Source organism: Mauremys mutica, chromosome 3, assembly GCF_020497125.1.
Source record: "Mauremys mutica isolate MM-2020 ecotype Southern chromosome 3, ASM2049712v1, whole genome shotgun sequence".
NCBI classification, from domain to species: Eukaryota; Metazoa; Chordata; order Testudines; family Geoemydidae; genus Mauremys; species Mauremys mutica.
The window spans coordinates 169,121,353-169,136,679 of NC_059074.1; the positions used below are offsets into that span (position 1 = coordinate 169,121,353).

The 15,327-nt window shown below is 40.1% G+C and overlaps 1 protein-coding gene across 5 annotated transcripts in view; it reads left to right on the forward strand.

Annotated features, from left to right (window-relative positions):
- Positions 1–15,327, forward strand: part of UBR2 (ubiquitin protein ligase E3 component n-recognin 2) — a 113,464-nt gene that overhangs the window by 82,900 nt on the left and 15,237 nt on the right. For all 5 annotated transcript variants that reach the window (XM_045010352.1, XM_045010351.1, XM_045010353.1 and 2 more), the window contains 4 exons: positions 189–282; positions 1,816–1,977; positions 4,899–4,996; positions 11,478–11,553. In XM_045010352.1, coding sequence (XP_044866287.1) covers positions 189–282; positions 1,816–1,977; positions 4,899–4,996; positions 11,478–11,553 — 430 coding nt within the window. The remainder of the gene's footprint in view (positions 1–188; positions 283–1,815; positions 1,978–4,898; positions 4,997–11,477; positions 11,554–15,327) is intronic.

A 15,327-nucleotide genomic window follows, 5' to 3' on the forward strand; every position in this document is an offset into this window, starting at 1 on the left:
TAGCTAAAAAGTATATTAGTAAAGATTGGTAGTATGCTTTAAATTGACTTTCTCAAAGAAATAATCAGTGATTCTTTAATAACATTTAATAAAGCATGTAAATGACAAATGTAAATATTTACATGTCAGAAATAAACATCTATTTATTATAGAAAGATTTAAATGCAAAAATGTTTGTTTTTACGCAGAAAAATATGACCCATTATTCATGCATCCAGAGCTGTCATGTGGAACACACACGGGTAGCTGTGGACATATTATGCACGCCCACTGTTGGCAAAGGTAATTGCCATGTTCAAAGTTAACAGAAGTGAACTTTATTTTCAACTAGACATAAATGATCCAATCCTGCTTCCAATTGGAGTCTTAATGTTTACTTCAGTGGAAGGATTAGATTTCAAATACATAATTTAAAATAAAGGCCGTTATAGACCAATAAAGATATCTAAGATAAAGAGAGAACCTATTAAAGCTGAATTGCAAACAAGATTTATTAGAAATGATAGTTTAGCATCTGTCATCTTGATGAGTTGTCATATAGAGAAGAAATTTACGTGCTTGCTGTTACTACTTAAAAAAAAAATTAGTTTACCACTTAACAGTTTTAAAGTTGAGTGGATAAAAGTTTAAATAATGTCTGCAGAAGCTAGAAGAGCTTACCTTCATATGTAAATAGTATTTAATGCTAGGATATTGCCATAATATTTAATATGCATCCTGAAATGATCAATACTTTACAGCCATTGCTAGATTTTAATGTTTAAAAAATGTTTGAATTCTTGCTTAATCTGGAATTGAGCGAATAATTTGCAGTGAATAATTTGTTTGTGCAATATAGCCTTTTTTCTGCTTGTAGGATGTCCGTATTTCCCTGAGTTTGTTATTAATTTGCTAGACTGCTATTTTTGTTTGGTATGTCTTGTTGCAAGTATTCAGTATTTAAATGTTGAGCTTCATTAGTTTATTGATTAGTCACAAGTCTTTACGGCATTGCTTCTGTTTCCTGATTAGAACATAGTTTATGATCAGGAAAAGAACTTGAATAATAGTGGAAGTTGGCAGCATGTAAGGGCTTGTCTACATTTGGAAATTTACTAAAATAGCTATTCTGGAATATTTATTTCTGTATAAACTCCCATGTGGACACCCTCTTATTTTGGAATAAGTTCCCTTTTCTCATTTAGCTTAATCCACTTCCCAAGTGGCTTAACATCAAGATTCATTTCTGCTGCTCTGAACAAGCAGACTCCCACACTGCACTCAAGATGGAGTTCTATGTTTGGAATTTTGATTCTTTAGTTCTGGAGCACTTATTACTGCATAAAACTTAGTACTTTGGTTTCTCTTGCAATGGCCAACAAAACTGTGAACAGAGAACAAATTTTCATAAAGAGAATGAAGAGGCACTATTCATTGCTAAAATTATATTTTTTTCTGAATAAACCTGAAGTCTAGGATTCTCCCCAAACCTGAAGTCTAGGATTCTCCCCAAACCTGAAGTCTAGGATTCTTTCAATCTATTTCAAACTTACTTTAAAAAAAAAAAAAAACAACCTAGAAAATCCTGATCTTTAAACCTGAAAATAATCTTTCCTTAAGCGATTTTGAGGTCCATTGGACTAATTTTTTTGGGTTAAAAAAATAAGCTAGAGCTAGCAATTCATAATCTTTGATCAACAAGAATGTAATTTTCATATACAATATTTGTGTTTTAGATAATGTTCTTGCATGAGCATGGATAAAATGTCAGTACATGTTGATTCATACATTAAAATACTATTTTACTGACAAAGATTAAATTAATGTTTTCTAAAGGTATTTTGATGCTGTTCAAGCAAAAGAGCAACGAAGACAACAGAGATTACGTGTGCATACAAGTTATGATGTAGAAAATGGTGAATTCCTTTGCCCTCTTTGTGAATGTTTAAGCAACACTGTTATTCCTCTGCTTCCTCCACCAAGAGGTTTATTTAACAGGTCAGTTTGCTTTTATAAGTATCCTTGTTAACTATGGAAAAAGCCCACTCTTAAATCAAATTTGTAATTAAGATATCTGTGTAATCTAAAGAATCAGGGCCCGATTCTGCACATGTCTATTACCAGAGCTACACATAAGTGCCTTGTGATATGGTAAATGTTTGCACGGTTGGGAGGTGCATGTGTACTTATAACAAATTTTAAAATGCTTTACTGTCAATGAAACTGGAATATGAAATAAACACAGTCAATGGACTACAGAATTGCCAACTCGCATTGTTATAGAGAGTCTTGTGATATTTTTTTTAAAAGCTGCTCATCTCAGGAACAGCGGATTTTGTCATGTGAAACTCTTGAGCTTTTCAAAATTGTCACCATTTCCCATTATTTTGATAATCTGAATCTAGTACCAGGTTGCCCTCAGTCAAGATAGCTGCCTCTTGTGCTTTGTGGTTTGGAAATTACAAGAGTATAAAGGGATAGGGAAATGAGGATAAATGAGCAGAGGAATGTGTGGAGGGAAGAGAGGATGATTGGTAGGAATTGGGAATATAGCGTGGCAGGAAGAGTGACTGATTGGAGTGAGCAGGAGAGGAAAGGGCCAGAAGGAAATTTGAAGGACTGTAAAAGGAGAATGGGAATGGACGGAAAGGGGAGAGGAAGGAAAAATCAGGGAGGAAGGTGAGTGTTAGGGAAAAGGTGGGTGCAGAAAGGAAAGAATAGCTACTTCTGCACACCAGGGAGGGAGTTTTCCCTTGAACTACGAGGGGAGGAGACTCTCTCATTGTTGTGTGTGTATTTTTGTGTACGTGCAAGGTTGAATTTTCCACTTGATATGATCTCACAGGCACTAAAGATTTCCCTCAGTCAAAAAGCAGATCTCCAAAACAATTAGAAATTATTCTTGTTAAATCATATGTATGAATTCCATTATTTTGGTGCGTACAGCGTGGTGGCTTCTTGCTTTAATTATTTCGGTAAGAACTTAAAATACCTTTGGGCATAGGTGCCCTGTACATAAATTTATTACAAGTTTTAAACATTAAATATTTATTTTCAACATGTGGCAGGGCTCACTTGCTCCTGCCTCTGCTCAAGTCCACAAACAGCGTAGAGCCCTTTTTTGCTGATAAAACACCCGGTGCAGTTTATTTAAAATATTAGGTTCCACCATCCTTATACAATATATAGCCTCACCCCTGTAATCCATAGGGAGCCCTCAGCTCCTTAGGCAAGCAGAGGAGAGTGATCTCTCTCTTTTTGCTTCTTCCACTTCCATCTTGTACCTCCTTGTATCATGTGTGTAATGGCCTAATTAGCCCCTTAGTTCTCCTCAACCCATCAATTAGGCACACATCTTCTTAGTAAGATCTGTTCTAGAGTAATTAATTAGAGTTCCAGTGACCAGAGTGCTGGCTCAGCTGTTGTTGCCCAGCACCCTGTCACAAACCTACAATTCTTAAGCTCTTTTTAGATAGCACAGAAACTTTGTGGTCTGCTAAGTTATTATGAGTTACTGATAATAGTGGACTACATCAGTGTGCCTCTTTATGATAAAACTAAACCTTGCATTAGTGCTGTGGAAGCCTCCACAAATCAGTTGAAGACATGAATACAATTTTCTTCAGTATGTCTGTCTCTGTTGCACTGTACTGTCTCCACATAACAACGAATTGTGGAGTTTCTCCAGGTCGAATGTTGTCAAAGCAGATAAAACTAAAAAGGTGAAGGGTGACTTTTCTGTAGATTACAGTACTGCTTATCTGTTAGCATTTGTAATAGTTTTGTGACCATGAAAAAAAGATATATTTGCATACAGTCACTTTTATTCAAAGACACTTCATACAGCAAGTTCTCTTTGCGCAATCCATAAATATTTGTTTTGGTCATTATCTATAGAAAATTTTTATTGCCTACGTAGACGCACATATATGTTCAAAACTCTCTTCAGTAACACAAGTTCTGGAATATAATAAACATTTTTTAATGGTATCCACATACATTTTAGGTTGGGTTTACAGAAAAAATATCTAATGTAAAAGATGTGTAGCGCAGTGGCACGTGGCAGAACCTGTAGTTGAGTGAACATCAGTAATTATCAGATTAAGAGGTCAGAGCTGCATTAAAGAGATTTGCTCTGCCAGAGTAGAATCCACCACACTCAAACTATGTCATGTGGATTAGTTGTCATCCATCCCCCTCCTTGAATGCTGTCTTATTTCTCACGGCAAGTACATTTTACAGGGGCAGTGACAAAACTATGTCCACACAACTTGAAGCAGAGACTTGTATGATTAAGAATTTACTAATTGTAACATGGGTAAAAAGTCATATTTGCAACCCAAAAAAACCTAACAATAATTCAAACATGAAACTTGCTTCTGTTGAAACTAAAATCTTTATGGAGACCTTAACGCCTCAGGATTTGTGAATTTCTATTATCCCTATTGATAATAGTATACAGATAGCTATATCATCAAACACCTTATTCGAAGTACTATCACAGTGAGTTGGTCTTCTGAATGAGGGGGGTAGGAGATTTCAGCAAATGTGTAAGATGCACCACTGCAGAATATAGGAAAAGTAAGAGTAGTACTTTACATGATAAATCGAAGTAATCTATAAAATATGCACACATACCAAATATTCTATGCCACAATGGAGCAGAACTGTTTCAGTTAAAAACAAAAATAATTACCCATTGCCTTAAAAAATGTCATGATGGCATATGGTGATGGTTTATTGCAATTTGAAGTATAATTATGGTTTTACCCTTCTCCCATAATCTTCATTTCTGATTTTTTTCTCAAACTTTCTTTACATAGGAGAAATTATGCAAATTATTTTTTTAAGAAAGAGAACACTATATATTCTGAAATAGTTTAATTTTTTTAAAATGTATGTATTCTGTCTTTTGATAGGTTGGATTTTTCAGACCAACCAAATCTAGCTCAATGGATAAGAACAATATCCCAGCAAATCAAAGCATTATATATACTTCGTGATGAAGAAACTGCTAGTAAGTCTGAAGATCTAATATTGTATATCCTGAAGTATGGAAATGTTATTGTGTCACTGAAAAGAGACTCAGCAAATTATCACTTAGACATGGAGGCTTTTACCTCCTGGTATTTTATTTAAATCCAGATTAGGTTGATAGTCTCTCTGAAAGTTTTCATTGGATAACTGCTCCTATGTGAATTGACTTTTGTGAAAGTAGAATAAATTATATTGTAAAAATAAGAATGGATTAAAGAAATGTTGTATGTACCTTTAAGCAGAAATAAGAAATGTTGAAATACAGGTGCCAGGAAAAGAAACATTAGGCATAAACAATGGTGCTAATGGCAAAACATTAACAGAAGATGGGTAGTAGTTAGTAAGGGAATAAAATATGCATGCCTAACCCAGGTAAACTTATCTGATTCTGCTTCCTTTGTTATCTTGTTAAGTTTCTCATCCTTTTATCTGTATAAATAAGATAGTTTGTGTCTTGCATGGGGCTCACATTATCTGGGTGTTATTAGCAGAAGCGCTGTGCTAATAAAACAGAGTGGTCTGACAAACTGTGAGTCCTGAGTCTAACTTTGACAATTTGGAGGTTCCACCGAGATGGCAACCGTCTTCACTGGGGCTGTGTGATTCCTGACTGTTTTTGTAGGACGACCGTGGAAGCCGGCACCTGGGCATTTGGCCCGAGCGGTCCTCCACCAGAATGGAAAGGTGCACGACCACAGTGAAGTCTACGCCATTGAACCTGTTGGTTCCCACTCTGTTCTGGTAGGGATCCCGGGATCTGACATCAGGAATCTGGTCAGGTAATTATTTCTGTGTTTTGTCCGGACTGAGGACTGTTCTGTCTCTGTGTCTATCCGTCTTCCTGTGGAGTGTTTGAGTCTGGGTGCCATCTCCGTCCGGGGATCGGCCAACCAAGGGGTTCCTGTCCCTGCGGTCTGAGTGAGTGGAATCTGCACAATTGCAGCCGCACCACACTTTGGGTAAATCCCTGGGTGTGAAAGCAAGGGCAATTGAGGCAGTAGCCTGTGGGCTCCTTTTGTGTGTTGCATTGGGCATTGCTCTGACAAACCCGAATTTCCTTCTTGTGCGATTGATGTGTGAAGTCCTCCTGTATGGGTAACCAGACGTCTAAGTAGGGACAGTTCCCTAAACGAACGCCGGCTCATTTTATGTATTTAGGATGGGTCCAGACTCCTGTAAGAAGGGTCCGGACTCCTGTAAATTTCTGGAAAAATGGTCTAGGCTAACTCAGGGGGATCCCAAAACTCAGTGGCCACTGTTAAAATCTTGGAACAAAGACCGAGTGGACGTCTTAAAGGACAAACTCGGCCAACCTAAAACTAAATTGGCTAAAGAAGAGGTTAATTGTTTCATTCAGTGGTGGGAAGAGGCAAATCGTAGCTGGACAAAATCAAAAACTCGCCTCTCTCAAATATTCAAATAATAAGTTGAAAGCTTTATTAAAAGCCTCCTCTCCCACCACCAGACCGAGCGCTCCCCTTTACCCCGTTCTCAAAAAAACCCACCCCGGATCGATCCAACCCCCTTAATACTCCCATCTCATTGTAAAAAGGACAAAAAGCAGGATCGGGCCCAGAAAAGCAGGCAAGCAACAGATAAAAAAAAAAACTGAAAAAGAGGTTGGAAGCCCTAAGGGCATAGTGTAAGGAGTAAGAAAAGCAGTAAGTGCAGGCATGAACCCCTGGAACAATACTTAAAATGGTGAAATCTGAGGTGATAAAGGTGTTATTTTGGGAGATAAACGAGTGATTTAAGGAAAGAGAGTGAAAAGTTAACTCTACAAGGGCTGGAGAGAATTAAGCAGTTAAACTTTGTAAAAATGTTAAAAAGGACCACGTTAAAGAGAGAGAATTCTTGGTTTCTTTGCAGCCATTCTGAAGGGAAAATGGGCCCTTTTCCAAAAGAATGCCTGTAAATAATCCAAATATATATAGAGCTATGTAAAAACAAAGCAGTGCAAAGGAATGTTAAGGAAAAGAAAATGTGTATGTATCTAGTTGTCTGTGAAAATATGTAAAGTTCTAAGAATCTAAACCAGCACATCTGGTTTGTAAAACTCCTGTTTTGTAGGTGTAAGATAAATTAGTTTTGTTTTTGTTTTTAATGCCACTAAAAATTCATTTGACTCTTAATTCAAAGTTGCAAAACCGACAGACCTTTTTGCAAGACACAGGTAATTAGTGTTGTTTGGCTTTGGGATTTAGCATTTAACCCTTAAGGGGTAACTTGATTCTTTATAAAATTTAAAATGTTTTTTAAATAAAAACCAAGTCATGGCTGCAATAGGGCAGTCAAAATCAGGAGAATAGGGAGAGATTCTGAAGTCTTTTTGTTTGGTTGGTTGTTTTTGGTTTTTTTTTGGTAACAATAGCAGATAAGAGCTGTAGTGAAAAAATTAAAAAAAAAATATTTTAACAGTGCCCCTCTGAAGCAACAGCAGAGGTGAGGTGCACAAAACAAAAAGAAGCAATGTTAAAAACACTGAGCCTTAAAATGGCTCTGTGTAATCAGACTGTCACTTTTAATAAGGGTACATAAAAACTCTGTAAGAAAAAAAAAACAGTTACATCGTATGTAAAAATTAATATGGCTAATGTTTAAAAAAAAAAAGTTGTAATATAGAAGGAATGTGCTTTTTCCCTAGGACATGTGCAGTGTATATTGTAAAAAGGGGTAAAAGAAATACAAATAAAATATACTACTGAATTAAAATCCTATTAGGGCTCCAAAAAGAGCCGCAATAGACTGTTTTCTTTTTCAGATCTCTGTGTGTTTTGTAAGCAGGAGTTGAAAGTGGAAAAAAATTAAAACTCTGGTGGAAGTTAATTGTGTCCCTTTTAAGACAAAGTCTCTGAGCTCTGCTAATGGCTTTAAATCCACAAGCCAAGCCTGTGTTAATGCAAATTACCTAACTGATAAAGGAAGGTAAAAACTGCCAGCACAGAAGAAATTGCCTAAATAAAAGACATGGTATAACAAGATCCCTTTAAGAGATTTGATGCTAAATGTTATTGTTAATATTAAACATTGAAATAAATTTAATGTTAGTAAGTACCCCTGTAACAACGTATAGTGTGTATGATTTTTAAAAAAAACCTTGAAGGTAATAATGCTTCTCAGCTATTACCTGTGAATAAACTTAAAGCTTAACACAGCAGGAAAAACATTACAAACTTGGTCTGCTATATAAGAAGAAAAACTTTAGTTATTAAATTCATGAGGTGGTATACCTCAACAGTGGAATAATTTCCCCATAACTCTTAAAAAGTAGAACCCATTAAAACCTGGCCTGCCTATAGAACAAAAAAAACCACAGGAAAATATGGGGGTAATTCCTCTGTTTTGCCTGCAATCAGCAAGGGTATTTGTAAAAAAAAAGGAATATTTTAAGCAACAATCAATGCCACCCTGAAAGGGGTAGAAAAATGTTATTTTTATCTTTCAAAAAATCAGAAAAAGCTAATACCAGCTACAGAACAACCTATTACAAAAACAAATAAGTTAAAAAAAAAAAAACATACTGCAATAGCTATAAAATGTACTAAAATGCAGATATTTAGAACATAAGATGTTTTGGGTAATATCAGAAAATATTAAGGTTTTGATGCATCTGTTAAATCAAAGGAAAAGATTATTGTTTAATACCTATCAATATAACTGGATGCAGTATGTCTCCAGTACGGTAAGACAAAATTTGTTAAGTGAAGAAATTGTTGTTAAAATTGCACACCAACAGGCTCTGGAAGCAAAAAAAATGAAAAGTTAGCCCACTCCACAGATTGCACCTGGGATCCTTCTGGCTACCTCAAACCTCAAGCCAGTGGGCTGGGGAGAAAGGGAAACTATTGGACACTAGAGGTTGTACCAAGTACAGAACCATTCATATTATCTGGATGGTCTCCCACAACTACTGGCATACTAATGTTACTACCCCTAATTGTTTTTGGTTTTAAATTGTATGTGTTTAATTAAAATGTTTAAAATATGCTGGTAAATAAAACAAATGTATGCAAAGCTAAAGCCACAGGCCCAAATCACCTCCCAGTATTTTACTACATAAGAAGTGACACTGGCGATTGATAATCTTAGTGTCAAAAGGGGGATATGTAGGAGCTGGACTTTATAATGTATAATTTGATTTCATCCTACCAGCCACCCTTTTTGAATAGCAGAAAGAAATGACCCTCTGGGACTATAAGATTCTGTTTTCCCATATGCATTACAAATTGGGCCCTCTCTAACTCTTTGTTTTAAGATTTAGGTAGTAAGAGACAGGATTCTCTATTGTGTCTATGTTAAGTAAATTAGAGAAACATTGAAGGCCTGGGTCTCAATGTAAATTGTCTTGGTTAATTGTAAAACTTAGCAAGGTTTAATTTGCAATGCCTTTTTGCTCAATATAAAATACTACTGTTTGTATTCTCAATCTGTTTGTGTAAATGAGGAATGAATGCATCAGGAAAAGATAAGGTGTGAAGGCCATTGTTATAGCCAGAGTCAAGAAAAGAAGCAAAAAGACTTAAAGAGTATCAAAGAATCATCAGGCACTGCTTACTACCCAAACTGCTGTTAAACTGTCTGGCATCCGCAGCATGAATACATGCTTTGCTGTGTAAGAATGCACCACCCCAGCGAACCAATCATCACCTCAGGACCACGCAGAGTCAATTTTGACTCCAGAAGATGACGTAGAGGAACAGCCTGCAATACCTTACAATCTACGTTCTCGTAAGGGTTGCCAGAAGCAGACGACTACCTAAAGCAAGGCCCGAGAAAAAGCAGTAGTGAGCCTAGCGCCTGCTGCCTGGTGGACATAAAACTGACTACAGTTCCCTCAGTTGAGGTTGTCAGAACCAGAAGGGCCCTGCCTCCAACATGTGGTGCCTGTTCCTCGGCTGTTGGTGTCTGAAGGTCGGGGGAGTCCACAATGACAATTCTTTTATCCAGCAGCAAGTGTGGATAGCTCAGACCCTTAATATTTCTAAATGCTGGGTCTGCAGCCACATCCCAGCCCACTGTCAAACTGATGTTCCTGTCCTGGCTATCCCACTCAATTCCCCAGACTTCACTGGAGGACCTCGTCCGTTTAATACAATATGAAACAGTAATGACACCTGGGAAGAGACTATTGGCAGTTCCTTTAACCCACTTGGGGGAGTAATACACCGGGCAAAAAGGCTCCTGAGGTTAAAAGAAGTAGTTAAAATAATGGCAAATAAAACTGGAGAAAGTTTTAAGAGCCCTGGCCAAAGAAACAGGGGCGGTCCGACAGGTGGCCCTCAAAAACGTCAGGCATTTTACTTAGTGCTGGCGGCCAAAGGAGGGACCTGTGCTCTCATTAAAAAAAAACAATGTTGTGTGTTTATACCTGACGATACCAATAAGGTAATAGATCACGCTAGCCTCTTAGAACAAATCGCATATATTCCCCATAAAAAGCCAAGTTCTTTATGGAAGTGGCTAAGTATTCTGTGGTATAGGAAACTGGTTGTTTCAGGAAGCCCTAACTATCCTGTTTGAAATCCTAATAATTTTTGTATGTTTTCAGTTAGTCTCCTGTTGTACCCAAAATTGTGTAAGGCATGCTACTCAGGTAACTGCCCCAGAACAGAGTGCTAATACAATAATTTTAAATATTGCTAATGAACAAAGAGATAAAAAAAAAAAACGGTTAATATGTAAAACCCAGTAAAATTTTGGTCATGGCGTAAGCTTGACCAAAAGGAGGGATTGTGAAAGTAGAATAAATTATATTGTAAAAATAAGAATGGATTAAAGAAATGTTGTATGTACCTTTAAGCAGAAATAAGAAATGTTGAAATACAGGTGCCAGGAAAAGAAACATTAGGCATAAACAATGGTGCTAATGGCAAAACATTAACAGAAGATGGGTAGTAGTTAGTAAGGGAATAAAATATGCATGCCTAACCCAGGTAAACTTATCTGATTCTGCTTCCTTTGTTATCTTGTTAAGTTTCTCATCCTTTTATCTGTATAAATAAGATAGTTTGTGTCTTGCATGGGGCTCACATTATCTGGGTGTTATTAGCAGAAGCGCTGTGCTAATAAAACAGAGTGGTCTGACAAACTGTGAGTCCTGAGTCTAACTTTGACACTTTGGTGGTCTCCAATTAGTTCTTAATGTACCAGTTCCATATGTCACAATTGAATAGCTGGCAACCATGTTTACAGTCTCAGTACTGAAGCAAAGAATTACATGGCAATGAAGATTGAATTAACACTTTCCATACAGCTGGTCCTTCCATAGTACCGTTGAGATGATGCTGGCAAAAAAATGTGGTGAAAGTTTTATATAGCCACTGCCCGTGTTATAATTATTCTGAGGAATTCAGAACTTCAGTTTCTAATATTGTTGTCAGTCTGCAACTTTCATGAGCAGTAAAATTCACATATAGATGAATTAATATAATTACAGCATTTATTGGACTTCTTTTATACAGATAATTCTTGTGGTAATTCAGAAAAAATGGATGAGCTACAGCTACCTAAAGGATTTAGGCCTGACTTCCAACCAAAGTATGTATTTCATCTTTAAAAATTATTCATACCTTTGTTATAGCAGGGATATAGGACTAAAACTGAGGTATATTTGTGTGCTCTAGTGCTTCAGCTGAATAAACCAAAGAACTCCGAATTCCACTTCCATTGGAGGAGCTGAGCTTATGTTCAGAATTGGCCATTGTACACCACTATTTTTGCACTACAGTCAGGCCTCGTTTCACACGGTGGTTGTTACCCCCCCCCCCCCCAAAACACCGTGCAAATAGAAGTCGCATAAAAAAATACCAAGGGTCTATGGAACATAAGGGTTTAGATTCCAGGATCACAAGATGACCTCCCTAATTTATACAATATAGTACAGTACTACAGATTTTATTAAGTTTAAATTTCATTAAAAATTTTTTATTACAATACAGGTACTAATCTTTATTGATGTTGAAAATGAACTTGATATAGTATCAGCATCATGTTGTTGAAGTCAGAAGTCTGAGTGTTCGTCTGGGGAGGCCGGGGAGTGTGGAGTAGTATGTGTGTGGGGGGAGCCCTGACTTCGGGTGGGTGTGCATTGTTGGGACAGGAAGGATGGGGCTGCCTCCACTCACCTTCTCCATAGACACTCTGGCAAGAGGCACCCCAGGCACGCACTTGGGACAGAGGGTTGGGGCGCATGACTTGCACCACTCCTCCCACCCACCTGGTGCTCCTGCTAGAGAGTGGGATCGGGGGCTTGCCCCCCTCCGCCCACCTGGCGCTCCTGCCAGAGAGTAGGGTTGGGGGCAGGCCCCGCTTGGACTGCCCAGCTGGAATGCCAGGCAGGTGGAGTGGGGTAAGTCCTCCTGCCCCACCTCCGTTCCCCGGCAGGAACGCCCGGCGGAGTGGGATGAGCTCTAGGGCTGGAGCAGGGTCGGGGGGTCAGTGGGCCTGGATGCTAAGTGGGTGGGTCGCTACATACCCAGGCCCACCCATGGCTACGTAGTGGAGGTGGCAGAAGAGGGGAGGGATAGCTCAGTGGTTTGAGCATTGGCCTGCTAAACCCAGGGTTGTGAGTTCAATCCTAGAGGGGGCCACTTAGGGAACTGGGGCAAAAATCAGTAGTTGGTCCTGCTAGTGAAGGCAGGGGGCTGGACTCAATGGCCTTTTGGGGTCCCTTCCAGTTCTATGAGATAGGTATATCTCCATATATTTAGGGGTTGGTGGTGGAAGATGTGTGAGGAAAAACTGCTTATGGTCAGTTGTTTGGCCTTCTTCTGTATGTCTTTGTAAACTTCCCTGTAAGGAGGCAGCACACCATCAAGCTCTCTTGAATTTCAAACTACGTTCCATGAATGGATCTTCAGCCAAAAAAACAAAAGTCTCATAGTTCCTTGGCCAATCGAAAACCCTTATCCAGACTCTTCATTGTCATTTGCAGCTTTGGTGCCACCTCCAGCTCCGCACTGTCCTCATCGCTGGTGCTTGACTGAATCAGCTCCTCCAGCTTTCTCATTGAGCTTGGTGGTGTGGGACTCAAGTAGCTCCTCTCTCTCTGTTTCCTGGAGATTGTCAAATCCCTCCCCTCCTACACTACAACCCAGCTCTGTAATTTTCTCCACCTTGTGTGGCATTTCGGGGAAGCCACGAAAATCAGTCACTGCCTTTCTCCACAAGTTTTTCCAACATGCATTGATGGTGGAAGGCTTTATTTCATCCAGAGACTTTTATATTTTTAATACACTCTGCTATTTTGTAATCCTTCCAGCACTGGGTCACTGTTAAGCTTGGATCACTGTCCACAGCATCTAGGATGCGGCGAAAGGTGCAGCAACTGTAATAAACTTTAGAAGTTGCGATGACAACTGGGTCAAGGGACTGGAGGAGTCATGTGTTTGGAGGCAGAAAAACCACCTCCACGTTGGGATGCACAGCCTGAAGGCTTGCAGAGTTACCCAGACCATTATCAAGGATCAGTAGGACCTTAAATGCCAGGTAGCGTTCCATTTCATGCACAAAACAATTATGAAACCAGTTGATAAAAAGCACTGAAGTGACCCACGTATGCTGATTAGACCTCCAAAACATGGGTAACTGATATTTATTTTTGCCCTTGAGCGCATGGGGGTTTTGGGCTCAGTAAATGAGCTTTGGCTTTATCATAAAATCCCCCATTGCATTTGCACAGATGAGAAGGGTCAGTCGGCCTTTTGCAGCCTTGAAACCTGGAGCAGATTTCTCATCTTTTGAAAGAGAGGTTTTCTTTGGCATCCATTTCCAAAATAAGCTAGTCTCATCAGGTTAGAAACCGGAGCAAGTTTTTAACGCATTCTCCTCAATGAGTTTGGCCAGCTCGGGTGGTAAACTTGCTGCTTCATGATCTGCAGATGCATCTTCGCTGATCAATTTAACATTATGCAGCCCATACCTCCTTTTGAACTTCACAAATCATCCCTTGCTGGCTATAAAAGTAGATTCCTTGGCTACACTGCTGTCCCCCGAAGTTGGTGCAGCATCCTATTTTAAGTGATCATGCAATCTCTTAGCTTTTTCTCAAATCACTGACCTGTCCAGTGGAACCCTTTTCTGTTTTTCATCCTCAATCCATATGTTCAGTGCTTTGTCCATCTTTTGTATGCTAGTATCATGAGTATAGAATGACACTTTAGCACTTTTAGGTGCACTTGCAGCAACACTTGCTCTAATTTTTGCCTCATTTCTCTTCACTGTATGCAAGATCGACTCATTAAGGCCACAAGCCCTAGCCACGGATGATGAACCTTCACCCTTAGCGAGCCTATTCAACATTTCCACTTTCTGTACTAAAGTCAACACTTTTTTTCTGCTTCTTCACACATGACACATCATTTTTGAGTCACTTTCTCTCAATTTCCTCTTAGAGCTCATGGTAAACTATTATTATGGGCAATAAATAGCAGCTAAAGTCAAGCGGACAACGTGCCAATATCCCATCACACACCCTGAGAGCAGCGTGGTGGAGGAAGGGTGGAAAACGACGACAAGCTCAGTCTAGACATGTCAGCGCTAGGGGTGTAGACAAGGGTGGGCTTTGACCCATCCCCTTAGCATCCAGCCCCTCCACACACACACTGGTTCTGTTCCAGCCCTAGTGCTTTCCCTGCTCTGCCCACCCGCCCCGTGCTCCAGCCGGACAGCAAGGTAGAGGGCTTGCCACGCTTCATCCTTCGCTCCTTCCGGGAGCGGGGTCAGGGCATGGGCAGCTTACCCCACTCTACCCACCCGGCATCCCAGCCAGAGAGCAGGCAAGCTTCTGTGCCCTGACCCCAGTCCCCAGCAAGAGCACCAGGCAGAGCGGGGTGAGCCCTGGAACTCGCTCCCTGGCTAGAGCTCTGGACAGAGTGGGGCAAGCCCTGGACCCTGCTCCCCGACTGGAGTGCTGGGCGGGCAGAGTAAGGCAAGCCCTCTAGCCCGCTACCTAGCTGTAGTGCTGGGTGGGTGGAATGGGGCAAGCCCCGGTGCTCCAATCCCGCTCCCCAGCAGGAGCGCCGGGCAGAGCAGGGCAAGCCCGGACTCTGCTCCCTGCCAGGTGCGCCGGGCGGGTGGAGCGGGGCAAGCCCCCGCGCTCCAACCCCACGCCTGAGGCTGGGGGGCCGCTGGCCAGAGTTTTCATGGCCTCCTGCAAGGCCGGATGGAGGGGTGAGGGGAAGTGCCTCATCCCTGTGCCACCCCCGTCATTGCCCACCCATGCAAAGTCAGAGCCCACGCCAGTGTCGGGTCCTACCTACGTCACAGATTCGCGCATATTGGCGACCATGCTGCACCGTGTAAAAGTGAACC